This window comes from Sitophilus oryzae, unplaced genomic scaffold (assembly GCF_002938485.1).
Source record: "Sitophilus oryzae breed Bouriz unplaced genomic scaffold, Soryzae_2.0 scaffold_497_pilon_pilon, whole genome shotgun sequence".
NCBI classification, from domain to species: domain Eukaryota; kingdom Metazoa; phylum Arthropoda; class Insecta; order Coleoptera; family Curculionidae; genus Sitophilus; species Sitophilus oryzae.
The window spans coordinates 1,586,821-1,614,235 of NW_022147081.1; the positions used below are offsets into that span (position 1 = coordinate 1,586,821).

Consider the following 27,415-nt stretch of genomic DNA (forward strand, 5'->3'; position numbering starts at 1 on the left):
GTCAGTCACTTCAAGATTTTATATATTAGTATAGATTTTATTAGTGAAGTTTGATTAGAGCAATTCAGTTTGAGCAAATTAACTGAAAGTCTAAACGGCCCTTAAGAGACAGTTAGGTCCCACCTACATAAAACAGGTTTTACCTGTCATTCCTACCTGTTTAATCAAAACGTGTCAAATAATAAACGTGTCAAGTAATAATTTCAAACAGTCGTGTTCAATTAAGTTTTTTAATACTATAGTTTTTATAACGTTGTGCCGACGTTGGACTAGTACTACAGCAAAGTAGAAGCTTCTGTGACGTCGAATAAACATTGTCTTCTAACCTTTTTTGCTTAAGTGATCTTTAGGTGATTCGGACAACGTAGTTACAACGTTGGACAATATAGAGTTTTCCGACGTCAGTTTCAGGACCAATTCCAACGTTATGCAAACGTCGTCTGTTTTACTAATTCCAACGTTGTTTAGATTTCCTTATTCTTACGTTGGTAGGACGTTGAGTCACTACCTTTTTGCAACTGTATTGAACCATAACCTTAAATCTTAAATTTTCACTTCATTGTTCTGTTCAGTCAGACAGTTCAGTGCTGTTTTTGTTTTTATAAAAAAAACTTAATTAAAATGGGACATAAGAAAGGTACATATAAAACTAAATTTAAATATACATCGACATATATTACCGATAGTTTATCCACTCCCTCGTTTATTTAGATTATAGAGGGCGGCACAAGCTAGACTTTAGGATGACTAAATTAGGCAATCTTGCGACTAGTATACTACCTGTTAAGGCCGAACTGCGACTTTATTAGTTCAGTATGTGACTACTCGAACTACTCCATCTTAATCTCCAAAACAACAAAGTGAAAGCCGCCATGTTGTTAAATAAGAAAATGTTTCGTTCCTAAAATGCAATTCCTGCTTTTTGAATACATTAACTTGAAATATTTGACCCTAAAAAACACGCGGAAACAATTTTTTCGACTGCGAATAAATTATTCTCATTTTACTAAAAAAAATTCAAGAAAATATTTGAAACTTCTTTAATTTTAAGGCCCATTAGTATTTTTCAAAGTAGAAACGATACATTTATCAATGAAGTTGTTTGCGTTTAACTTTTTTGCCTTGGGTAACGAGTTACAGAGTCGGTTAAAGTATTTCAATAATTATGATCTTCAAACATCCTCCACACTTAAATACTTTTGTTTTGTTTTCCTTCACTGCCATCTGACATTATGTCTCTAACTAAATCGTAAAAATAATATTTTTACTATAATTATCCCAATTTAGGATAAAACGCGACTTAGACGCCATATTAGTTTTGTATTTCTGTGAATTAGGATTTTAAACGTTGCAGTTTGTACTAAATTAGGCTTCTAGCCAACGTCGGTATCCAACGTCGTTTCGACCCAAAAATTATTCTCCAAACTAGTGCAGACTAGGGTTGGCACGAGGTTGTGCCGACGTTGCGCCCCGACGTTTGGTCGCGTGACACAACGTTGTCCCGACGTCCAAATGCTGCTTGGGAAGGCCTAGTTCGAATTCTTTTTCACTTATTTTTTACTACCCGAAACAGTGTTACATCACACAAACCTCGTACCTGAGTGTTTTATAGTCTCAATAACTGCCGTAGCAAAAAACTAAAATACTTAAATATTATGACAAACCCACGATTTCAATATAATTTTAATGCAATCAACATTACGGCGCATGAAATAGGTACTAATAATTTCTGATTTTTGCCGTTGAAGCGTTGCGGTCGGAATTTGTTGAAATCAAATGGAACTGCAACCGGGACTCGTATTTCCATAATATACCATGTAGAGAGCATAGGGTCTCTAAGCTCCACCTCCAAGTTTAGTTTAGCATTGAAGATGTCTTTAACGCGGTATAGAATGGAATAGGACAACGCGCCAAATGTGGTATAGTATGGAATCACATTTTTAGTCACTTCTTGTATTTTGCATTGAATTAGACAGTTTGCGACCGTTGCGAATTGTAAACAAGTATCAGGATGGCTGAGCAATGTACGTTAGAGATTATGTTAACAAATATAAAATTTGCAGTAAAATTGTCGATATAAATAGTAATTCGGCTTCACAAGAGACAACAGGTATTCACCAAAAACCAGTGCTGTAAGTAACACTACATCTATATTTGTCGGGCTGCAAGAATTTAAGGAAGACAGTTTTGAAGCCCAACCTGGTTTATTGAAAACAAATATAGAAAAAAGTCTTAGGTTTAACACAAAAATAGAAAAGTAATCAGATGCTAGAAATATTAACTCGGTTTAATAATGTCACATCATATTGACACAGTGCAGCAGTTAAAACATTTCTCAAAAATACTACAATAAATTGTAAAAAAGCAAGTAGTATATTAAAGTACAACCAAGAGCTTTATCCAGAAGAACTTGTTTGCACTCGAAAAAAAAGAAGGCTATCAGAAGAGTACAGACTAAAAAAATAGTGCTTGGGCAAAAATATTACCAAAAATACACTAAATGCCAAAAGACATTAATATTTAATACTTTAAACTAAACAATACAATCTAACAGGAAATAACAATGTTTATTTTTATTATTTTTTAAGTGGCTGATATTTTAAAGAAATTAGTAGAATATACATTATTTAATAATTAAATGTTATTTTTGTTGATATTTTGTTTGTTTTATATTTGTAGTCATGTTTTTAATGTAATGATAAAGAATAAATACATACTGCATGATCGAAAAAAAAACGGCGTCCAGTTGGCTGGAAAATAACGATTGATGACATTTCCCATATAAATTTATATATAAAATGACAGCGATCTTCATTTCATAGCCATCGCTGATGCCGCTTTTTACCATACGGTATTATTTTACACAAACGAATATTACTGTTTATGCTATCAAAAGTAACGCCAGTAATGTGTCTACGAACTATACCCGATTTTGGCGCATTTCCCATTCCGTTCTATACCGTGTTAGAGACATCTTTACTGCTGAACTAAGCTTGTGGGCGGGGCTTAGAGACCTTATGTTCTCTACATGGTATATTATGGAAATACGCAACCGGGACGGTCTGAAATACATACTAATAATTTTTGATTTCTGCCGTTGAAGCGCTGCGTATGAAGCCTATACTCTATATTATAATTACTTTGTAATTTTTTAATAAATTGTAATATCCATGGTAGTCTGGAGGCTAGATTGTATATTGTAGAGAGGGAGGAAGTTAATCACCGCGACTTTGTTCTATTGTGTCCCTCTTTCTTGAGTAACTCATCATACAGTCCAGGCCTTTGACAAAAGCCAGTATTTGAGACGGGTTTACAGAGTTCTTCATCCCCAACATCGATCGTCCCAAAGCTTATATCACGTCTCGGCGCACTCGGTGATGAGGTGTTCTGGTATTTCCCCATTTTCCCCACAGAATTTGCATTCGCCGTTGTTTTTTAGCTTCAGTCTGCTAAGGTGTTCATTGAGGAGACAATGTCCTATTAATAACTATTAATATAATCCGAAAATTGTTCTTAAATCAAGGAAAACTATGTACTCATTATGTTTTCTTACAAATAATTATGATACGCCAATTTCACTAGTGATAGAGTAGTGTATCTGATGATTTTGTGATTATGTAATATTTTTAACTTATCAACATGTTTTATAAAAATAATTCTAATTTCTACACACCTTCTTTTGCGTATTCTAGTAGTGAAATTTGTTCTTTCGCCTGACCTATGGCACAGCGAAGGGAAAAACTCGTGTGCGTAAAGCACTACATTTGCATAAAGAAAATATGGCCGTACGTCTTGCCTTCCGGCTAAACCTAATCCCGGCTGAGCCATTACGACGCTCATTTTTTATTCATAGCGTGCGGATAAAGAAAAACAACGCGGCCATAGTCGCAAATACTTGAAGATTCGCCAAGCCTTACGATATCTGAGACCGTATAAAGATTCTAGAGATATGTGTTACGATTTTAACTTTTGCTTTGTTTTGCGGATATAATTGTCATCAAATTTTATCTTTAAAATGAAAAAAGCGAGTTGTAATTTTTCACTTGTGACGTCACTTATGAGCAACGAGTATCCGAGACAAGATAGATCCGAGATAACTATAGAATGTTCAACCATCGTTCACCGTCATGTCATATATTGTCAAACTCTCTCAATCACTTGACAACCAGATTAAAGAGATTGGTGACATCCTTTGAATAAGAAGACTAAGGAAGGAGCATAATGCTATCCATGTATTCATGCATGGTGGGCGGAAAAGCCACCATAAAAGCTCTCTAGGGTGGGGATCCTTGACAGTTCTGTTTGACGATTCATTTGACACATTTGAATTTGATTTGAAATTTTGTGGATTTGTCAGTCTTTACGGAGCTTATTTTATGTTATTTATTATTTATTCTACTACTGATAGTTGTATAAAGGTAGTAAATCTAGATAGAAATTGTGGCAGAACTTAAATTAACAGTGACACTATCGCGATTTATCGAAAAAGATTCTAAAATAGTTGGTTGTGTAGCGTGCGGTAGATCTCGGCAAAAATTGAGTGAAATAATGGAACAACTTTTCGCTAGTAAGTGACTATATAATATACATACGTGTAGTAAACCGATCATTTATGAAATTCACTTAAATTAACTAAATTATTTATTTTTCTTGCATTTTAGCTTTTATTTATTACTTGTCAAAGATTAGATGTCAAAGAATTTAGATACGTTAATTTGACTTACCTGCTTCAGTAGCGTATCGGATGTTTGTGTTAATAAATACTTATTACAACTTATCTATTTTTATTAGAATTATATATTTTTACCCTACATCATAGTTTTACATTTTTTAAATAAAATTAGAACGACACTGATAAACCGGAATTTAAGTCGGCCATATTTGAGGCCTATCGCGGTGTACCTAAGATTTTTGATATGCTCCTTTCTTAGTCTTCTTATTCAAAGCTGCATATTCTTTTTAGTAATTGTCATTGTCACTTATTGATTTGACGTTATAATTTTATTGACGGACATCGATTGTTGTCAAACAAAATTCAACTTTTTTTATTGTAAGAATGCCTCAAAGATGTAATCAAAATGAATAAGAGCTCATTGCCAAGCTTAAAAATTATTTTTCTCAAGAAAGAGACATTGAAAGAGACGCTGGTAGAACACTATTGGCTCGTGGACGCCGTATATAAAGTAAGTACAATGTAAAGGTGTAATATTCCTAAGTAAAATAGAAATTGCTAGTGTTTTTAAGTAATATAGCGGGTTGTTGATGCTTATGAAATAGGAATTTCAACAGTTCAAAGGTTTGGAACTAAAGAGATCATGAGTTGATGAGGAGTTCAAGAAAAAATAATCAATAAATACCGAAAAAAACGGAACTCGCTCAATCAATAATATAGGAACGTACTTCAAACTGTAACAACATATGAACTGATCTCAGACACACCTAAAGACTCATATTTGACATATAATGATGACGTAACGGTGAACGATGGCTGAACAGTCTATAACTTTATCTATGATATAATTTTTTATTATTGATATTTTGAGAAAAATTTATTCTTCATAAAAATTTTTGCTTGTTATAAAATGGTTAATCCCGTTTTACTTTTCCAAATTTCCACACCGTTTTAAATAAAATTAAAAAAAAACATGAAATCGTCCCATTGCTGCCAAAAGTCACTAACTAACATTTTTCCGAACAACCAAATTCAATCACTAACTATGTTTTGAAGCGGAGAATCGATTACAAAAGTCATTAACTACGATTTCTGGCTATTTATGTTTTATTGTAATACTGAATAGTTACTAACTATAACATCTTTATGCAATGCAATTCATCTTCAGACGCATTTTTCTCGGAAGTAATAAAAAGTAAGTTAGTGACTTTTGGCAGCAATGGGACGAAATATTGTTAAATTTTTTCCTGGGTCCTAAAAATCAAAAGACGTTTCTATGGTAACATCATTTCCATTTCATTCTTGATAGATTGTTATTGAACTATATATCTATGATGTTACAATAGAAACGCCTTTTAATTTTTAGGATTCAATAATATTTTCATGTTTTTTTTTATTTTCTCTAAAACGGTATGGAAATTTTGAAAAATATAGACGAGATTAAGTATTTTAGTATAAGCAAAATTTTTACGAAGAATGCATTTTTCTCAAAATGACAATATTACAGTTGAGGGTTGGAACCTTTGGTATTACACAGCAAAATAAAAACACTAATTCACCACAATACACCAAAACACTTTTACTTTTACACTGGACGCGCGTTTCGCTAACCATGTTAGCATCATCAGCAGATGATTATAAACTAAAGTACAATCTACAAGTTGAGCGTTTATATACTCGCTCAGTGGGCACCGAGTGGGCGTGGCAAAATCTAGCCAACCGAGTTAGAGCCCACTGAGCGTAACAGTTAGATTTCCGCCACTAGAGTAGTAAGAACAAAGAACTTGAAGGAATTGGAGATGCAAATGAAAGCATCAGAATTAATAAATGTAAAGATAGTATGAACAGAGACAACGGTCCAATTCCTTCAAGTTCTTTGTTCCTACTACTCTAGTGGCGGAAATCTAACTGTTACGCTCAGTGGGCTCTGACTCGGTTGGCTAGATTTTGCCACGCCCACTCGGTGCCCACTGAGCGAGTATATAAACGCTCAACTTGTAGATTGTACTTTAGTTTATAATCATCTGCTGATGATGCTAACATGGTTAGCGAAACGCGCGTCCAATGTAAAAGTAAAAGTGTTTTAGTGTATTGTGGTGATTTAGTGTTTTTATTTTAAAATGACAGTAATTAAAAAGTTTTTTCCCGCCTGTAAAGACAATTCGGAAACATACTGTAGATAAAACAGCCCATTTAAACTTAATTATCGCTTAGTTTTATTTTTGTTGTATAATACACATATCACAACATATCATTTTGTTGTTTCTTCCTGTATCTTTAAGAATGGTGGCGTTTTATTGGTCAAAATAATGTACGATCCCTTAGCTTCCGGTTCCAAATAATATCCAAACGTGGTAGTTTGGCTGTATATCAACACGTCCTTTCGTACTTCTACTTGAAGAGCCAGAGATTTTCGTTTGAAGGATTCCAAAAACAGTTCGACTGATCGAAGATGAGAACATGAATCATTTTGACCTAAAATCAAAAAATTCATAAGTCAATTAAAGGGAAACACCATCTTCTATAGGAGATAGACGAAAACTAATATCGGTGTCTGGAGCTCAATTTTTATCAAAAACATGATAGTAAAGACCAACGATATCTGTTACCGTTTCGGAGTTACAGGGTGTTTTTCAAAGATATGCATTTTTAACAAAGCTCTTTAGCTTTTTTGTTATGGAAAATTTTGTATTTTTATGAAAACATTTGCAAAGCACCTTTTTACGTAGAATTTAATGGTTTGTAACCATAGGGAAAGCTCCATAAAGACTGATAAATCCACAAAATTTCAAATCAAATTCAAATGTGTCAAATGAATCGTCAAACAGAACTGTCAAGGATCCCCACCCTAGAGAGTTTTTATGGTGCCTTTTCCGCCCACCATGCATGAATACATGGATAGCATTATGCTCCTTCCTTAGTCTTCTTATTCAAAGATTCAGAACGTCAAAATTAGTGGTGGACATTTTCAATAGAAAAAGTTACCAAACTTTTAACTTTCGTTCTACTAATTATACTTCCACTAATTATACTTCAAAATTTGCGATAAATGTCATTTTGGCCTTTGATTATCTTCTGTCAAGAGAAATTGTGGTTAGAAATCAAAAGTTGATTGCTTTAAAAGCTAAATATTAGGCTTTCCCTATGGATGCAACTGACTAATGCTAGCTGTTGCTAGGATATTCTATTAAATTTAATTGTGTTTTTGAAACATTGTGAATGATCGTAAACTAAAAAGTATAAAGTGTAATTGAAACTACTATTTATTCCACTAATTGCGATTTTCTGAATGAAGCTTTAGACTTGGTGGTATAACTTGCCTTCACAGTTGGGTTGTATGCCTCCAAAGTTGACATAGAAGTCTACATCGCCGATGCTCGTGGGATATCCGTACCAGTTAACGTCGCTATGAATGACATCTACCATTTTGGCGTCCTTATGGGTCAATCTATCTTGGTTTAATTCGTCGACCCACAAGGGTCCAGCAGGATCCAGTGCCGTCAGTGTTTTAGTATCTTCCCAATAAAACCACCCACATGGGCTCCTATTGAATGACCTAAAACCAGGATTTTATTTAAATGTTTTAAACTTAGTTGTTAGTTTCACTAAGGGGGGCGTCCAAAAACCTCTCTCTCTCTCTGAATTTGAAATATGAGATTTTTAGGAAATTGAAACCAAATTGAAAAAAAAAATAAAAATACCTGTAGTGCAAAATTGTATAAAGATTGATCATTCATAATAATTTACCTATTATGTGAACTTTGTCATGTGGCACATATGTGCTAAACATAATTGTTAAAATATCCGCTATAGTCTCTCCTATTGGTCTGGCAAGTTCCGAATCGACCTTATAACCAAACTTATACGTCATCCAAGTAAAACCGAGTACCATGCTTTTCGGTACGTTTGTTAATATTGTGTCTTTCAATATATCCATCCTAAAGCAAGAATATATAAACTTAAATTTAAAAAAAATAGTATATTGCTTAGTTAGGAGTAAAAATGACATATTTCGGGGCGAGGCGGTACGGTTGGCATACAGCCGAGGCGTAAAAAGTTATTTTTACTCCTAATAGAACATGCTTTTTTTTCAAACGCCACAAATAATTTTTAAAACAATTTCAAACGTTCCAAATAATATAAAAAATATTTAAAAGTCATACCCTGTATGTAATTGTATATCAAGAAACTATGGTTACGCTCGTTAAATTTGACAATTTATGTCAGTTTAATAATATATTTTCGTACTTTTATGCCTAGGCGTTAAAATGATTTTTTTATATTGTCAACCACGTCGCAAAAATTAATACTTTTGTGGCGTTTGAAAAAAGAAACATATTTTACAAGTCAATACCATTCAAGGCCGGTTTTTTCTTCAATGTCTAAACTAATAAACACCTGGCCGCCATCATAGACATTAAACCATGTGGCAGGTAACGGTATCCTGTACAGAGGACTTTCCACGCTAAACTCTGTTTTCACATAGTTAGAAAAACCGCTAAAAACGATTTGTCTGAAATCTCTGTGGATGTAGCGAGTCGAGTTGAGAACTTCGTTGGTTCCATAACAAGATCGTCTTCAGACAGATCAACGTCTAAAAATAATATGACAATTTAAAACAATGACAATAACAAGTGGTGTTAAAGTAAAACAATTCTCTCTAAACCAAACTATCATCTTTTATCTGGTATTTTGTTTATACAGGATAGTCGTTTGGAAAACCTTGATATATTTGATACCAATTAAACTTTTAGTTACGTAATCAAGGGCGCAATTTTTAAATTCATTGTTGCCAGCCATGGCAACATATTCGTTGCCGGGCTGACTAACTGGACTTTGGTTGTACACTAATAAATTTCCCGCTGGTGATTCAGGTGGTAGCCCAAGAAGCATTTTTTGTTTTATAAGTGTGTTAGGAAACTTCCCAACACCATATTATACAACCTAAACGCATCTAGAATGGTTGTCGTGAGTTATTGGTAGGTAACCATTATATAACACTTATATGCCCTAAACGGTCCATTTTATAACTGTTCCTATGGTAACCCTTAACACTCAAGGTGTGCAACCAAAGTCCTGAAAACTTTCTCAACACCTTTATATATCCTATCGAGTTACCGCTATAAAACTGAAAAAGGGGATATAATAGTTATATAGTGGTGTCTTAAGTTTTCACTGTTACAGTGTCTTCCGTATCATTTGAAAAGTAATGGTATCTTTGTTATTTTAAGCGGAACAACCGGTAGATATATATATATCATAGTTTTTTTTTATTAATCTAACCTATGTCTCTAATAGTGTTCGGGATAAAAAATACAACATATGTAAAAGTGACAAAAACATGATCTTGAAAAAGAATTGGTAAAATCATGTATTGAGCAATTTTAAAGTTGAAATTTAAGTTATATGTATGTTAAGGAAAGTCGATATATTCGATCTATCTGAAGCAGCTGATTGGATATCACACAGGGAGATAAAAAAAAATTATAAAATTGCTGAAATATTTTTTATTTTAATAATTCAACCATATAAGGATATATCATGTTCCTATAACGAAACCTTCCGGTTTATTCAGTAAAGTCGTTTAAAATAAAATAATTCTATAACTGTTTAAAGAAAATCATTAGCATGACAAATATTCAAACTTTATAAGAATCAATTATTGGACTATAACTAAAAAAAAAATAGAAAACTTACATCCGTTTAAGTAGTGATAATCCTCATTAGTGTCCAACCTGTAAACTCCAGGTTTGTATTTTGTATACGAAGTTAACCAATAACCAAAGTCGACGTATGCTTTACCCTCAGACGTTAAAGTACCGTTATAGTACTCTGTTTCTCTGGCTTGAGCGCGAATTTTAATCGAATCCATGTAATATTGAACGGCAGCCATATGAGAACACTTGTTAACTACAACAAAATAAATTAGTTGAAAATTACAATTCAAATAAAATATTTTCATTAATTTAGACTGTACAGGGTGTCCCATTTTCGTGTATTTTATGTGGTTTCTCGGTTATGAGTAGAGATAGAAAGATACGGTTTTCCGATTACTATAGGTACTACTTTTTTTCAAATTTCAAGGCAAATTTCAAGGGCGAAAATCAGTAAACCAAGATTTAAATTCTATATCTCGACCACAAATAACATAAAAATGTCTAGACAATGTTCAAAATTTCTCTTAAATAAATTTAAAGGGGCGTTAACATCAAAATAAAACAAAACACTAAATCACCACAATACACCAAAACACTTTTTACTTATACACTGGACGTAACCATGTTAGCATCATCAGCAGATGATTAAAGCTGATGATGATGCAACCATAGTTAACGAAACACGCGTCCAGTGTAAGAGTAAAAAGTGATTTGGTGTATTGTTTAGGTTGTTAGTGTTTTATTTTGCTGTGTAACACCAAAGGTTCCAACATACTATAAATACTGTAAAGCTTCATTCAGAATCTAACTATTTTTAACTAACTACTATTAATCTAATTAACGACTATTAACCCATGGTACAAAGAATACAAGCTATGATACTGCGCAGGTTGGTCGCTACGTCACAGGTGGTAACAGGCGCTATTGGTCAGCACGCTCCGCGCACCAATTCAAATCGTCAAGATATTGTAATGAACCTGTTTTTTTGTTGATATACCGTTATTGAACTATCGCTAAACAAGTTACTGTGGAGCAGTGCGTGAAGAGTCAGGTTAGGAAGCAAGAGGCCGGAGTTCGAATCTCGGCCGGGACATTTTTTTTTATTTAATTTTTTAAATACTGTTTTATTCTATAGTTTATTTGTAGTATAAAAAAATAACTATTTATTCTGTTATTTTTTAATCTCCGTTATTAATTTAAATTGATTGTTGGTACAATACCTCATTTATTATAAAAAAAAATATTCTACTTTTTGAAATGTATCGGGCCCTAAATTGTACCTAAAAGTATTTAATATTTCAGTCACTTAAAAAGTTAATTTGTATTGAATAGTTGCCTACCATTTAAGGAAATTTGAGCTATAATCCTTGATGGCCATATTCTGGATTGCAATACTTCCTCTAAATTTTGGGTTTCGTTCAACCAATTTATTCTCAAAACCTGAAACATCTACATATAAAAAGAAGCACAGGTCACTAATTATAATAAACTTCACCCTTGGAATTACTTCCACTAATTATAATAAACTTCACCCTTGGAATTATTTCTATTACAATTACAATACATTGATCTGCATTGGCATTTTCTACTTTTCGATGGGAAACAATCAACTTCCCAACATTTTTTAAATGATGTAACAATTCCTCTTGTGGTTACTTCAAACGTTCTGTCCTCATGTCAATTCAGAAACAATGAACATGAAAATTATTTACCCATAAAAATCGCAAACTAAAAACCTAATAAACTGTTTTATACCCAATATAGAGATAAATTTAGTATTCTTACCTATTATCGTCCAAATCCATGTTAATAGATAATTAATATTTTGGATTTTTATCTTTTATTTTTAAATATATTTTTGAAACTGCTGGTTTTAGTAATTATTAAATTAAACGAACTAAAAAGTCAGAAAAAAATAAACAATTCTTAACCATAACCCTAAAAAATACAAAAAATGCGGATCTCCTGTCAACTTCCTTTATTTTTTATTTATTCGTTTTTTTCCTAGTGACGTCACAGGTGGTATGCGCGAACTAAACGAAATTGGAGCCGCTATCGATCATACCTTGTTTTGTTTGTACCATGCTATTAACCTAATTAGTGGTTTCAATTAGCGTAGAAATTTGTACCTTTAATTTCAATGTAAGCAGTCAGAACGTCAAAATTAGTGGTAGACATTTTCAATTAGTTGAAAAAGCTATCAAACTTTTAACTTTTCCATTAATTATACTTCAAAATTTATCGAGAAATGTCATGTTGGCCTTTGATTATCTTCTGTCAAGAGAAATTGTGGTTAGAAATCAAAAATTAATTGTTTTATATGCTAAATATTAGGCTTTCTCTATGGATACAACTGACTAACGCAAGCTGTTGCTAGGATATTCTATTAATTTTAATTGTGTTTTTTAAATATTGTGAATGATCGTAACCTAAAAAGTATAAAGTGTAATTGAAACCACTAATTTATTCCACTAATTGCGAGGTTCTGAATGAAGCTTAAGATCAAATAGTTTTGGGACAGCACCTTCAAATAGATGCTAGATTATTGCCATTGCAACAAACTTACCGTTTTCTGCGCTCTTGCAATGCGGTTGATAGATTCCGTCGTTAGCATATATGTCAAAGTGACCTAAAGGATCAGAATATCCGTAGTATCCGATATTAGTGTGGATAACTTGAACCAGATTAGCCGATTGCATGTTGACTTTCAATGATGCTTCACATCCTATGGGCTGGGTCTAACACCACCATCCGTTCTACGATGTAGTTCTCTCTAAGGTCCCATCAAACCAATCACGTGACCACTTGTGGCATAACCTAATAATAAAAATAGAGAAATCAATCGAAGAATTAAATTTCTAATAAATCAATATTCGTTTGAAACTCAGAACGCACTTTTTGGTGAATTGTTACTTCTGATTTGAATTATGGGTAGGTGTTATTAGTTTAGTTTTTTTATTTAAGTTCTACTAATAAAAAAGATAAATTTCTATGTCAATTTTCTATCCTTCTACTCTAATTAATATAAACGAATACCACACACTTGGTATTTTGAGTCAAATTGTCGTTATGAACCGCATGTTACAATTTCAAATAAACCATATGCCAAAATGTGAAAAGTTGACATATGATATGTCATTCGATTCAGAGTGTTATTTTCTATCGAATAAAGTAAAAAAATACCGAGGGTGCCATTTAAAAATCAAAAGTTGTAGTCATTTCCGGTGAAACCGGAAATGACCGAAAACAATTGAATACGTCAATCAATCCCAATTTATGTCATATACTAACATACCAAATATCGTTGTTTTATCTGAAAAAATAAAAAAGTTATAGTGGTGAGCCACTTTTGAGACGCACCCGGTATATATACCCATCCATAGTTAACTTAAAAATATTAGAAACTTTTTTTAGTGAAATAAATGGATTGGTATGGATGTCATCTGCTTTTTTTCTGTCATTGTCTGTCGAAATCGAGTATAATGTCAATAACTAACTAATGAATAGTAAATAATAAATATAAAGTACCTATCATTTCCAGATTTGCTGATGGAATTTCACTGATATGAACCTAGGCAGCAACCGTATCAGCAACTCTCTTAGAGTAAGCAGCAGTAAACATGTACGAGTTGAAAACGTACATGGACCAATCCACGATAATGACGTAGTTAGAGGTGGATGCTTTGAGTAACTTATTCTTCAAGTCATGAGCCCTAAAATAAATCAATTACATAACGGTGCGTTTAGACTTGAGCACGCACGAGCTGAGCGTGCGCGCACGGCATTCGTTCGCGCTCTCGCACAGTGCTACGTCCCATTGACAAAAATCGAAAAAAAAGTTAAAATTTACTAATATCTGAATATGTAATTTTATACTTATAGCAATGTTCAAACATCCTGTATATTATTTTTCATAAACAGCGTTTTTTATTAGCAAATATTTTCACTAAAAATAAATTTTGCGATCATTATCTTATCAGTGAAAAGAATAACATTCATAGTAGTTCTGTATATTATGGAGTTAAACGTTACGTACTTAATTGAAAGCCACTATGGATATTGTTAAACAAGGTATGTACTTTAAATTTATTTATAAACAAATTCGTGATTGTTTAGTTTTTATAAATTTTTTAAGATGATTCTTAAATGGGTATAAAAATTTTACGTTTTCAAACTTCAAAAAGGCATTTAAAAAAAAAACATATCAAAACATATCGTATTTATTGAATATTTTTGTTGTCATATTCATACACTTTTAATTTATGTATAGTTCACCTGCGTCTGCTTGCGACGAACTTTATTTAAATCAAAGTTAGTCATTTCCGGTGAAACCGGAAATGACCGAAAACAATTTGAATACGTCAATCAACCAATTTATGTCATATACTAACATACCAAATATCGTTGTTTTATCTGAAAAAATAAAAAGTTATAGTGGTGAGCCACTTTTAGACGCACCCGGTGATATATACCCATCCATATTAACTTAGCAAAAATAGTTAAACTTTTCAAGTGAAATAAATGGATTGGTATGGATGTCATCTGCTTTTTTTTCTGTCATTGTCTGTCGAAATCGAGTATAATGTCAATAACTAACTAATGAATAGTAAATAATAAATATAAAGTACCTATCATTTCCAGATTTGCTGATGGAATTTCACTGATATGAACCTAGGCAGCAACCGTATCAGCAACTCTCTTAGAGTAAGCAGCAGTAAACATGTACGAGTTGAAAACGTACATGGACCAATCCACGATAATGACGTAGTTAGAGGTGGATGCTTTGAGTAACTTATCCTTCAAGTCATGAGCCCTGAAATAAATCAATTACATAATGGTGCGTTTAGACTTGAGCACACACGAGCTGAGCCTGCGCGCACGGCATTCGTTCGCGCTCTCGGCTCCGTTCAAATTAAAAACTTATTTTTCGACGAATGAAGTGGTCCACTTGTGCGGGCACAGCAGAGTTGTGTTCGCGAAAATAATGGACGACCAAGAAATAGTCGGGGCTGAAGTCATTGTTGCACAGCTTAATTATTAAAAAGAAGAAAAATCGAAAACATCGTCGCTGGTGGCAAACCCATATTTTTAGAAATCGATATAATTTACTGCAACGACTTAGTGTCTGAGGGGGGCTATGATCAGTTCAAAAACTTTACAAGAATGACCAGGCCCGACTTTGAATATTTACAAAATTTAATAATATGACTAACCTAACCTAAAAGGATCTGGCGCAGGAATTTACTGCAGCAGTCCAAAGACTGAGATCTACCACAGTCTTGGAAAACACACCACGATCTTCCAAGCTGAGCTATATGCTATTGAAACTTGTGTGCAACTGCTGGTAGAACAGCAATACACCGGGAAAACAATATGCATATTTTCGGATAGTCAAGCTGCGCTGAAAGCACTTGAGGCAACGAAAAGCACGTCAATGACGATTCTTCATTGTAAGAAACTACTCAATATACTGGGAGATAGAAACAAAGTGTCGCTAATATGGATACCGGGACATGTCGGCCTAGAGGGAAATGAACGTGCTGATTCCCTCGCCAAAATTGGTGCAGGCTCGCCATTCGTGGGCCCAGAACCGACACTTAGCGTTCCTAAAAATCTCGCAAGAGACAGGCTCTGTGAATGGGTTAGGGGTGCGACGTTCCGGGACTGGAATGACAGTCCCGGAATGGAACATGCCAAGAAAATCCTAGCAGGGCCATCCAAACATAGAACAGGAGAACTCCTAAAGGCCGGTAGGAATGGAACGCGTGTGCTCACTGCAGTGTACACGGGCCACTGCCGGCTGAGATCTCACCTACAGAGGACGGGACTGGTGGAAGACGCCGAATGCCGACTCTGTATGGAAGATGATAAAACAATGAAGCACGTTATGTGTACCTGCCCCGCAGGACCAGGTTTGAGATGTTTGGCAAACCCATGCTAGACCTATCAGACCTAGGAGACATATCGCCCTCAGACATAACGGCTTATATTAAGAGGCTGGGTCTTGAGGATGAACTTTGACGCTCTTGTAAATTAGAGCTTGTAGAAACTGAGCCACAATAGGCCCTCGCGGCCTCAGTGGAGGGTCCCCTACGGGACCCACTCTTAGTCAAATACAATACAATACAATACAACCTAACCTAACCTAACCAACACCAAAAATTACGAACAAAAGATACAAATTTTAGAATAGCAATTTCATTAATATCGACATGTTGAATATTAATTTTATTTACAAGGTCTTGCCATGCGTCATTTTTTTTTGGTTTTTTAATAATACGAAGAATGTTTAACATCCCATAATATCGGCAACTTTTCATATTCTTCAATTAATAATAACGAAAATTCATTGATCCACTCCATAATTTTAATAAAAAGAACGAAAAAAAATCACACACGCACGCACGAATGCAGACAAAACAAATTGTCGGTGCAAACTGAGCGTTCGCGCACACATAAAATTCCTTTGAGCAGGGACCAAAAACCGACACCGGACGGCTCACGTTCGCGGCATATTCAGAGTGAGCGTGCGCGCACAGCCGTTTACACTTGAGCATTCGCGAAGGATCAGTGCGTGCGTGCTCAAGTCTAAACGCACCATAACACTCATACACGGAGCGATCAACATAATTGGTGAAATAAAAAAAAATTATTTTAATATGCTATTTCCAGTAAAAATAGCCACTTACCATTTTTCAGCAGGTTCTTCGGTTACTATGATAAAAAAATGCGCTACACCTTGCACCACGCTTCTGATCGACCTAGGACTGCTCACATCGAAAGCAATGACTTCGTGAGTCGGTTTGTAAAACTTAATGCTCACGTTGTTAGCATCGTAAGGCTCTGCTATAGCGAAATCCACTGCTGGCCATTCCTCACCTACCTCTATAATCTCGACTGGCCAGTATTTCGGAGATATTAGGTAGTGATCTGTTTCAGACAAAAGAAGTAAATGAGAAGAATGCAAAAAAATACAATAAAAATATAAAAAATATAAAGTTAATATACAGGGTGGTCCGAACTGTACTCCGGAAACTTCGGCAGCATATTCTGCGAATAAAAAAAGTAAATAAGTTCTTATAAACGTATGTCCTAAAATACATAGATTTCGAGATACCAGGTGTAGAAGTTTCATCAATTTAACCCTTAAGTACTAACACTCCGTCTCACAGACGCACCGGACTAGCTGGACATATGACATCTCCCCTCCTCACCGCTTCTATAGTCTATCCAACGAGAAGATCCTTGACAGTGATAGATGTGTCTGTCATTTTAATTCCAAAGTAGTTTATTTTATTTTACAAAGAAATAAGTTGGTACAACTGGAACGCATAGCAGGAAATATTTAAAATTTGATTGACAAGATGACAACTGATTACTTCAAAATATTGTGAAAAAAACTGTATAAAACTGAAAAGATGTAATCGAGTTATTTTATTTAATAAAACCGGTATGTGTTAACTCATTCATAAAATCCAAGAAATGTCCCTTTGGCGGTCTATAGATTGATCCAAAAATATATACTACATTATTAAATTTAAATTTTATCCATAATTGTTCCAAACTTTCTGATTGCTTTGATGTTAGAACTTCATATTTAAAATTATTTTTAAAATACATACCCACTCCACCACCTCTCATATCTCTGTCTGTTCTAAGAAACGTATATCCTGGAATTTGAACATGGTCACTAGGTATAGTCTGTCCAACGAGAAGATCCTTGACAGTGATAGATGTGTCTGTCATTTTTTTTCAAAGTAGTTTATTTTATTTTACAAAGAAATAAGTTGGTACAACTGGAACGCATAGCAGGAAATTAATGTATTTAAAATTTGACTGACAAGTGATTACTTTAAAATATTGTGAAAAAAACTGTATAAAACTGAAAAAATGTAATCGAGTTATTTTATTTAATAAAAAACGGTATGTGTTAATACAAAACAAACAAGAACACCACCAGATACCGAAAAAAAATATAAAAAAGAACTATTTCTTACTTTCAAGCTTTATAAAACTTCCCGCATTTACGATTATATTTATCTATATAACTTATGTACAAATACAAATTTTTAATATTCTACAAGAATAAATAAAACAACATAAATAAAACAAACTATTTTATTAGTAATAACACTTACCAAATTTTATACCTTAAAGGTTGATTACTTAACTTTAATCTTAATTTTTTTAAACCAGTACCTTTTGATATTATTTTTCTGCAGTACTAAAATCCATTATTTACCTATCGTGTGATGTCGATATTTTACAGCTACTCCAGTTTTTAGTATGTGTTTAGTACGGTCCTTCTACCATATTCGAGATGCACTTATCTACGACGAGATGGTATACGAACTTTATTGATGGTAACTTTATTGGTGTATAAGACTTTCTGCCTGGGCAGCGAGTATTAACCATAAACTGTGCTCTGGGTCTACAGTTAATTTTCACTTGATTTTTCCTCCACTTGACTTCAAAAGACACAAAACACACGTAATAACACGAATCAAAATGCATCATCTTCCAAAACGCAGGGTATTTGACAAAAGTTGACACAAAATTATAACCTACAATTTAGCAAGACTTTGACAAGCGTCAAAAATCTAAAGGCGAGTTCATACGCATCGGCATCCGTTTGTCGTTCATCGTTCCGTCAAACCAATAAAATTGAAATACGATCTGTCATTTTTGAAATAAACCAATAAAACTGGTTAAAAACAACAAGAGACGACGTATGACGGATTTATATTTAAACCCATCCATAGTTAACTTAAAAATTATTAGAAACTTTTTTAGTAAAATAAATAGATTGGTATGGGACGTCATCTGCTTTTCTTCTGACATCGTCTGTCGAAATCTTACCTGAGAAAAAAAACAGAGTATATACCCTGAGTCAGCCATGTTTCTGAAATGCCCAAAATATCAAAAGACTTTTCCAATAATAAATTCTTCAAGTCTGCGAAATGCGGCAATAACGAGCGCACGTTTAAATATGAGATACTCAGTGTTTTCATTCTCTTTCCTCCTAGCTTATACTTTGCTTATACTACCTAAAGAAATAACAATTTAACAGAAATAAGTAAAAAAAAATATATATTTATATTAGAAGTATTTGAAAATACAAAAAAAATATAAAGAAGATATTGTTGAATAGAATAGACTCCCCACTAACAGTTGTTAATTTTTAATTATATCATCCTCATTTCGAATCCAGATTTTTCTCCCATCAACCCTGGCAAATATTCTACCCTCCATGGTCCACACTTTGTCTTTTCCAAGTTTGTCTTTGGCTAACATTAATAACCCATGCCGGTAGGATGTTAACTGCTCACTAATGGCAAGTTTAGTATTTTTAAGTCTATTTTTCCTCAAATGGACAAGGTTTCTTTGACTAGTAGACAGAAATTTTAAAATCACTGTACGAAATCTTGACTAGTCTATTGGATGTTTACCAATACGATAGCATTGTTCGACTTCAATATTCGGCAAGTCCAGACGCTTTTTGATAATTTCGGAGACACAGTTATTTAGTTCATTTTCCTCTTCTGGGAGCCCATGTAAACAAAGCTGGTTTAGTTTTAAAACCTGTTCCATATTATCTGTTTTACAAAATAGCTCATCCTTTTCAACTTGCACACTGTGTAATTTATTTTCCAACTCACTGATCCTTGCTTCAAAAATTTGCATTCGCTCGTCAATTTTTTGGGCCACCATGTCTGCTACCTTTGCTGCTATTGATTCCATAAATTTTTTATCATTAAAAATCTCTATGATTTTTTGAGAAACGGCCTTCACGATGCATACCAATTCTGTTTTTTGTCTTTCCGTAAATACCATTGTAAATCACAATTCTTAGTTCAAATTTAACAAAACAAATAAACTGGCCGAGTGTGAGAGAAAAAAAAAACTTGTTTGTAAGAATAACTTTGAAAAGTAAATAATATTGTCGGAGCTGAGATTCACGTCTACTCACTACAAACGCACATATCGGACTGTGATGAGATAGCCAAATGTCTTCTCTTTATGTCACAGTAGCTGTGGTAATCACTAAATTTGACTTTTAGGCAACTTTTAGGCTATACACATTTTTTTTGTCAGGTAGTTTTTTTCATCCAAAAATTTTAAATATTTTTTTTCTTAAAAACGGTAAATGTTAGGTATAGAGTGCTTAACATCAAGATTCATAGAATTTTACAGAGAATTTAATTATGTAATAAAAAATAGGGGCACCCATTTAAAATAAGAAAGTTGCTGTTAACTTCCGGTATTTCCGGAAGTGCCGCCATATTGAAAATATTTTTAATCAATAGATCTCGTTGTAAAACAATGATGTGCAAAAAATCTCCGATCCAGATATTGCGGTTCTCTAGAAACTTCTAATGAACGCTCAGCCTGGGACACCCTGTATGTCATAAATTAGTATTGATTGACGTATTCAATCATAGACTTAAAATAAAATATAGACTACACTATTTACATCTCAATGCGGACAAACAACCTTTTTTGTACACATGTTTACTTCTGGGTACAGTCGACCGAGCCTTCCTCATCCAGCCTATGTTGTCACGTCTTTAATATTATCAATATTTTTTTTCTTGTTATACACATATATTGAGATATTAATACTACAGTTTAATAAAGTAGGTTTTAATATTCCATAGATGTATTAAATAGTCCTTATACTACTAAATTATAAGTCGGATACTGTTTAAAAAGGATAAGTTCTTTACAATATGATAACACCGATTAGAGGCGAGGGAGCCTATTCATTCATTTATTACCTTGTAGTACGCGTGGCAAGTGTGCGGTAAAGCTTTGATGCCGCTATGTCCCCGGCTGTATTAACGCATTTTCTTAGTTTGTAGTCCTTAAGTGTTTATTTTATTGACTTTTTCTGTTCAAGAACTATAAAATATGGTTCGCCAGTGCCAAATTTGCAAGAAATTTGACTTAAATAATCCATTTAAGTCTTGAAACGACTTTCGACCGGTAGACAACTCTCAATTTGCCCATTGGGAGCCAGTGGCGTTGTTGTAGAAAGGCGCTTATTTAGATAATATTTTAGTAAAATGTAAAATCTGAATTTTTTCTCATTACATTATTTACTTACTTACATTGTAACAAAGTCATAATTATAACCCTGTTAATAATTAATAATGATTTTATTAAAAATATGGTTTATTCTAAAATTATCTTGAGCATATAAAATAACATACAAGAATTTTAAATTGATATTACATTATGAAACAATATTTTTTAATATACCGGGTCGTCTCAAAAGTGGCTCACCCCCTATAACTTTTTTATTTTTTCAGATAAAAAAAACAGATTTGTATGTTATAGGTATATGACATAAATTAGGATTTATTGATGTATTCAGTTGTTTTTGGTCTCTTCCTGTTTCACCGAAATGATTACATCTTTTTATTTTTAAAGGCAACCTCGGTATATTGCTACTTTATTCGATAAAAAATGACACTCTGAATAGAATGACATATCATATGTCAACTTTTGACATTGTCGCTGAAAAACAAATCGTATTTTAAATTTCAATCCAGGGTGCCATGGTGTTGTTAAAAACACTAAGTTTTAATCAAGGAGCCTTGGAAAAATAGTTTTGATCGTCTAATAGGTTTCGTGTCTTGTCTAAGTCGGTTAAAATATGTACAAATCGTATTTTTAATCATACATATGTCAATTTTTTCAAATGGAACAAGGGTGACTCATTAGCTTATTTTGAAAAAGCATTTTTTTTTTTTTTTTATGAATATATTGATACCACACACTTGGTATTTCTGAGTCAAATTGTCGTTATGAACCGCGTGTTACAATTACAATTAAACCATATGCGAAAATGTCAAAAGTTGACATATGATATGTCATTCTATTCAGAGTGTCATTTTCTATCGAATAAAGTAGAAATATACCGAGGGTGCCGTTTAAAAATTAAAAGTTATAGTCATTTCCGGTGAAACAGGAAGTGACCAAAACAATTGAATGCGTCAATCAATCCTAATTTATTTCATATACTAACATACTAAATCTTGTTTTTCTATTTGAAAATATAAAAAAATTATGGGGAAGAGCCACTTTGAGACGCACCCGGTATAATAAAGACAGTACCGAAGTTAAATAAATGTAGTTTTATTTTATCCACTTCCTATCACCTTCCTTTGCTTTAATGGAACAGATTTATGTTTTCTCTAATTTACATAATAAGACATCACTTAACCAGAAAAAAAATTACAACAATCATATTTTTTTTCTCTCTCCCTGTCGCCGATTCTATTATATCTGTGGAATAGATCCTGTTTTGATTAATATTATAGTTGTAATGTTTGACTAAAATTAATAATTTATTATTAATTTCAAAAATTACCTAATTTCGATTATAAAATTTCTTCTATAACGTGTATTTTATTATTTTTATCCTTTTTGGACTCTAAATGGTTTTATCTAAACTTTTATTTAAAAAACCTGTCCTAAATCTTAATAAAATATAAAAAAGTTTAAATACGATATATTTTTAATTTAATTATAGCTTCATTAAAATAAAAAAATTACCCGGCTATGATACGGAGAGTTCAGGTGTACGGTAAAGTGTAGAGTTCAGGTGTACGGAGTTCAGGTGTACGGTAAACGAAAGACAGTGTTGTGTTTCTCGGCAGAGTCGTCAGGGAACGACCGTTACGACAGAGACAACCTATCTATCGCTCGTGTCGCACTCGTTATAACCTAAAACAATAACACAACAATAACAAGACAGTGTCTGACCGCATGTTCCAGCTATTTATGAATGAGATGCTCAGTCTATATTTTATTTTAAGTATATGTATTCAATTGTTTTCGGTCACTTCCTGTTTCACCAGAAATGACTACAACTTTTCATTTTTAAATAGCACCCTCGTTTTTTTTTACTTTATTCGATAGAAAATGACACTCTGAATAGAATGAGATATCATATGGAACTCAACTTTTGACAATTTCGCTTAAAAAAATCGTATTTTAAATTTCAATCTAGAGTGCCATGGCCGTGTTAAAAACACAAATTTTTAGTCAAGGAGACTTGGAAAAATATATTTCATCTTCTAATGTTTTTCGTGTCTTGACCTGGCCAGTTAAAAGATGCCCAAATCATATATTTTTAAACATATCTCAATTTTTTCAAATGGAACAAGGGTGGCTCATTACCATATTTGGAAAAAGCATTTATTTGAATAATCTGGTACCACATACTTAGTATTTCGAGTCAAATTATTGTCGTTATGAACTGCATGTTACAATTTCAAATAAACTATATGCGAAAATGTCAAAAGTTGACATAATATGATATGTCATTCGATTCAGAGTGTCATTTTCTAACAAATAGAGAAAAAAAATACCGAGGGTGCCATTTAAAAATGACAAATATTAATAGGAATAGTAATTATAACAAAAAAATATTTTTCATACCAATTATTGTAATTTTATCACCCGGTATGCCTAGATTGAGAATCCATTGAGACAACCTTTCACCGACCAATTTTTCTGTAAAAAGGAATGAACTGTAGGTATACATCGACCAGTCCCATACCAAAACATATGATTTACTAAATGCTTCGTTAATTTTTTCAGTTAATTTTTCGGGCCTGAAAATAAATCAAAAACTTTAACACCTCAAACTTTAACCACGACAACTTAAGTTACCATTTTTCATGAACCACAATTATTACGACATTGGCAGTTGGACTATGTAACATCCACTCATAGAGCTCTTTCGAATCAAAATCTTTAATAAGTGATATTGATGTGTTGGTAGATATTATCACTTGATCTACATTATATTTATAAATAAGGCAAAAATCAGGAGCGGGCCAAATACCATGCTTAAACGACTCCTTAGTCCAAAGATGGGGTGGAATACGTCTCTTGTAGGAATCTGCATTAGTTCAACTTTAAAGTGTTTATAAAATAATTAAGATATATATTCTATTTACCTTTTCTTATAAACTTTGGCCCACATTCCTTTATCTCTCTTTTCTTTGGCTGGGATAGTGTTGATGAATTTTTAAGTAACTCATATTCCACGACCTTTTTTATTGAATCGAGATCAAGTAGTGGCGGATTCGGAGAACTGCAATCATTCTCTTTGAGTGTTGACCAGCCGATCCATATTCTTGCAACGAACGGTGCCGAACACCGAGTGCGATTTTTCGGAGCAATTAACCTATAAAACTACATTTTTAATTTATAGGTTAATTGCTCCGAAAAATCGCTGCTACTTGTCACAGTGCTTTTATTGGAGCAGTCGCAGAGCGTAGCAGCTCCACAAAAATCGCAGACTGGCCCACCTCTATTCATTTTGCAAAAATTCCTGCTTTGTTCATTGAGGTTAAGTAGAAAAAGAAAGAAGAAAGTAAACAAAAGTTTTAAAAGAACTACTCCGTGTATTTTGAGTTGCCTAACGTCGATATCCTAGAATATCTTTTAAATAGACCCACCTGTAAATTATGAAGTTTTTATAGTCTAAAAATCTCTTTTTTTTTTAATTTATGCTTAGCCTAAGCTTAGCCTTATTCTTGGCTTGTGTCAGGAAGCTTTGCTTGTGTACGTATATACAGGGTCCGGCAATAGTGGTGGACATATATGGTGGACAGAACTGAAATAGATTTGTGTCTTGAAATAGGGGGGGGGGCTCTATCCTTTTTAAATCTTTCTGGTATTTAGTGTTAATTTGATTGTCAAATGTGTAAGTAAGATTTCTGAAAACTAACCTGTTTGATTTGGTAGTCCATGTAAACAAAAAACGGTAATAAATTGATAAGCAATAAATACCACAGGGAAGACTAAATGCTTCATTATCTCCAAAATGAAGAAATAACTACTTGTGCTGTTAAAACCAAATAAAAAAATATTACAAATCTCAATGTGGAGGGGGGGGGGGTGTAATATTGCGCCATTTAATTTTTCCAACAATATCGTAAAAATATTTTATTGTTTAATGGGTTTTATATTTAATCTATAAATAAAGGCTACTGTTACGGAAAAATATGTTTTTACCGAATAAAGTAAAAATAATAATAAAGTATATTTAATCGAATAAAGTAAAAAAATTCCGAGAATGTCATTTAAAAATCAAAATTTGTAGTAATTTCTGGTAAAACGAGAAAGTAACGAAAGACAATTGAATATGTCAATCAATCTGTAGTGTATACTATCGTACCAAATCTCGTTTATTTATCTGAAAAAATAAAAAAGTTATAGGGGGTGAGGCACTTTTGAGAAACACCCGGTATAGTTTAAGGTAATAAAAAGTTTGTTTCAATATACGGGGTCTCTACTTACGAGGAACTTCGTTAATTCAGTAACTCCAATTTTATTGAGACGAAGTATTTTGTTCTTTCGGTGTATGTTTTATCCAAAACAGTATTGTTCATAATAAGCGCAACGAAAACCCATAACAATAAATTGTGTTTTACAATTAGTGAGAAAACAGGTCGTCACGAGTCTATGAAATTGTTTAAAAATAAGATTATTATTATGCTGAAAAATTATTGCTGTCGATTTCCTATACCTGTTTCATGGTATAATAATTAAAATATTGATTAAATTTTGCTGGATATCGGTACTGTGAGTAATATAATAATGTAGGAAAGCATTTTTGTATTTTCTAGAGATATATTTATTATGAATACTCTAGCTAATTCTATAGACTCAATTCGGACGACTGTCGTAAATTCTTCGAGACTGTAAAGGAAGTATAGGGCTCAACCTTTCCCTGAAGTTGCAACGGTATATTTAATATTTCAAAAATCCCTCAATACAGAAAAATACTTTAATTTTCTCTATGGATACAACTAACTACCTTAAGCTGTTGCTAGGATATTCTATTAATTTTAATTATATTTTATAGACATTTTGAATGATCGTGAAAGCTTCATTCAGAACCTCGCAATTAGTGGAATAAAATAGTTTTGTTTCAATTAGCGTAGAAGTTTGTTCCTTTAATTTGAATTCAGAACAGTTGTTTGCATTCAGAACGTCAAAATTAGTGGTAAGAATTTTCAATTAGCGGAAACAGTTACCAAACTTTAGTCCAATCAGTGTAGTAGTAGTAATTTTTTAATATGTTGTTAAGGTTTAGGTCTTGATGAAAAATCCAAGTTTTTGACCTTGGGGTGCGACCGCTCGAGCCGCCATCTTGAATTAGCAAAAAGGGCGAAGGATGTTTTGCAGATAACGAAAATTATTAGAAATTATTAGGAATTATTTTTAGCCTATGAAAACAATAAAGGCCGTTTAATTTCGATGCCCACCAAAAAAAATGGAGCAGGCTGCTATTACGGTCAACCAGGCGGAAGAAGATGCTGATGTGTTGATTGTCAGAACAGCGATTTCATTGTGCTCAAAATTTGATGCTGTTTTCGTAGTTGGCGAAGACGTTGTCCTTCTTGTTTTGCTGACAGCATTGCTACCGTCTCAAGGAAACATCTACCTCCGCAAACCGGGAAAAGGCAAAATTGCTGAAAGAATATATTCAGCTAGTAGTTTAAAACATGAAAAAGTAGCTGAGAACATTCTGTTTCTCCATGCTTTTAGTGGCTGTGACGCGACATCGTCAATCTTCGACCAAGGAAAAATGAAGTTTTGTTCCCTTCTCCAGAAGACAGCAGGAGTGACACCATTGGCATTTTTAAACATCAGGATGCAACAACAGAGGGCATCTCAGATGCTGCAGCACGCTTTTTCGTTGCTTTGTATGGTGGCAACTTGGAAGAAGACACCTTAGAAGAAATCCGCTACCAACGTTTTGCTAGATCAACCACAAAAAGTAAATCCTTTCTTGCTTCATTGCCACCAACGAAGGATGCTGCGAGGTATCATTCTTTCAGGACATATCATCAAGTCCAGATATGGTATGGAATCGGGAAAAAACCTGAAGACTGGGGCTGGAAACTGGGCAGCAATGGGCTTGTTCCACTCACCATAACAAAACAAGCAGCACCCGACAACTTATTGAAATTCATTTGCACTTGTAGAAAAGGATGCGGCGCAGCATGTGGTTGCAGGACAGCTGGGTTGAAGTGTTACGTTGTATGTAGCTTCTGCA

General features: G+C 33.4%; 1 protein-coding gene across 4 annotated transcripts; it reads right to left on the reverse strand.

The window, feature by feature from the left end:
• Nucleotides 1-6,882: 6,882 nt before the first annotated feature.
• LOC115886796 lies at nucleotides 6,883-24,488 on the reverse strand. Of its 4 annotated transcripts, none has more exons than XM_030906086.1 (10): nucleotides 24,303-24,488; nucleotides 24,013-24,234; nucleotides 23,779-23,954; nucleotides 17,019-17,259; nucleotides 14,958-15,142; nucleotides 12,896-13,146; nucleotides 10,370-10,582; nucleotides 9,027-9,266; nucleotides 8,420-8,610; nucleotides 7,741-8,228 (listed from the first exon to the last, which is right to left on the reverse strand). In XM_030906086.1, exons 1-5 carry the CDS (start codon nucleotides 24,326-24,328, stop codon nucleotides 15,001-15,003), a joined length of 807 nt encoding a protein of 268 aa, XP_030761946.1. In that variant the 5' UTR covers nucleotides 24,329-24,488; the 3' UTR covers nucleotides 7,741-8,228; nucleotides 8,420-8,610; nucleotides 9,027-9,266; nucleotides 10,370-10,582; nucleotides 12,896-13,146; nucleotides 14,958-15,000. The 4 variants fall into 4 exon arrangements, with proteins under 4 accessions (XP_030761948.1, XP_030761949.1, XP_030761946.1 ...); XM_030906087.1 differs by having other exon boundaries at nucleotides 8,420-8,630; XM_030906088.1 differs by lacking the exons at nucleotides 7,741-8,228; nucleotides 8,420-8,610 and adding an exon at nucleotides 6,883-7,147.
• Between the last annotated feature and the right edge of the window lie 2,927 nt (nucleotides 24,489-27,415).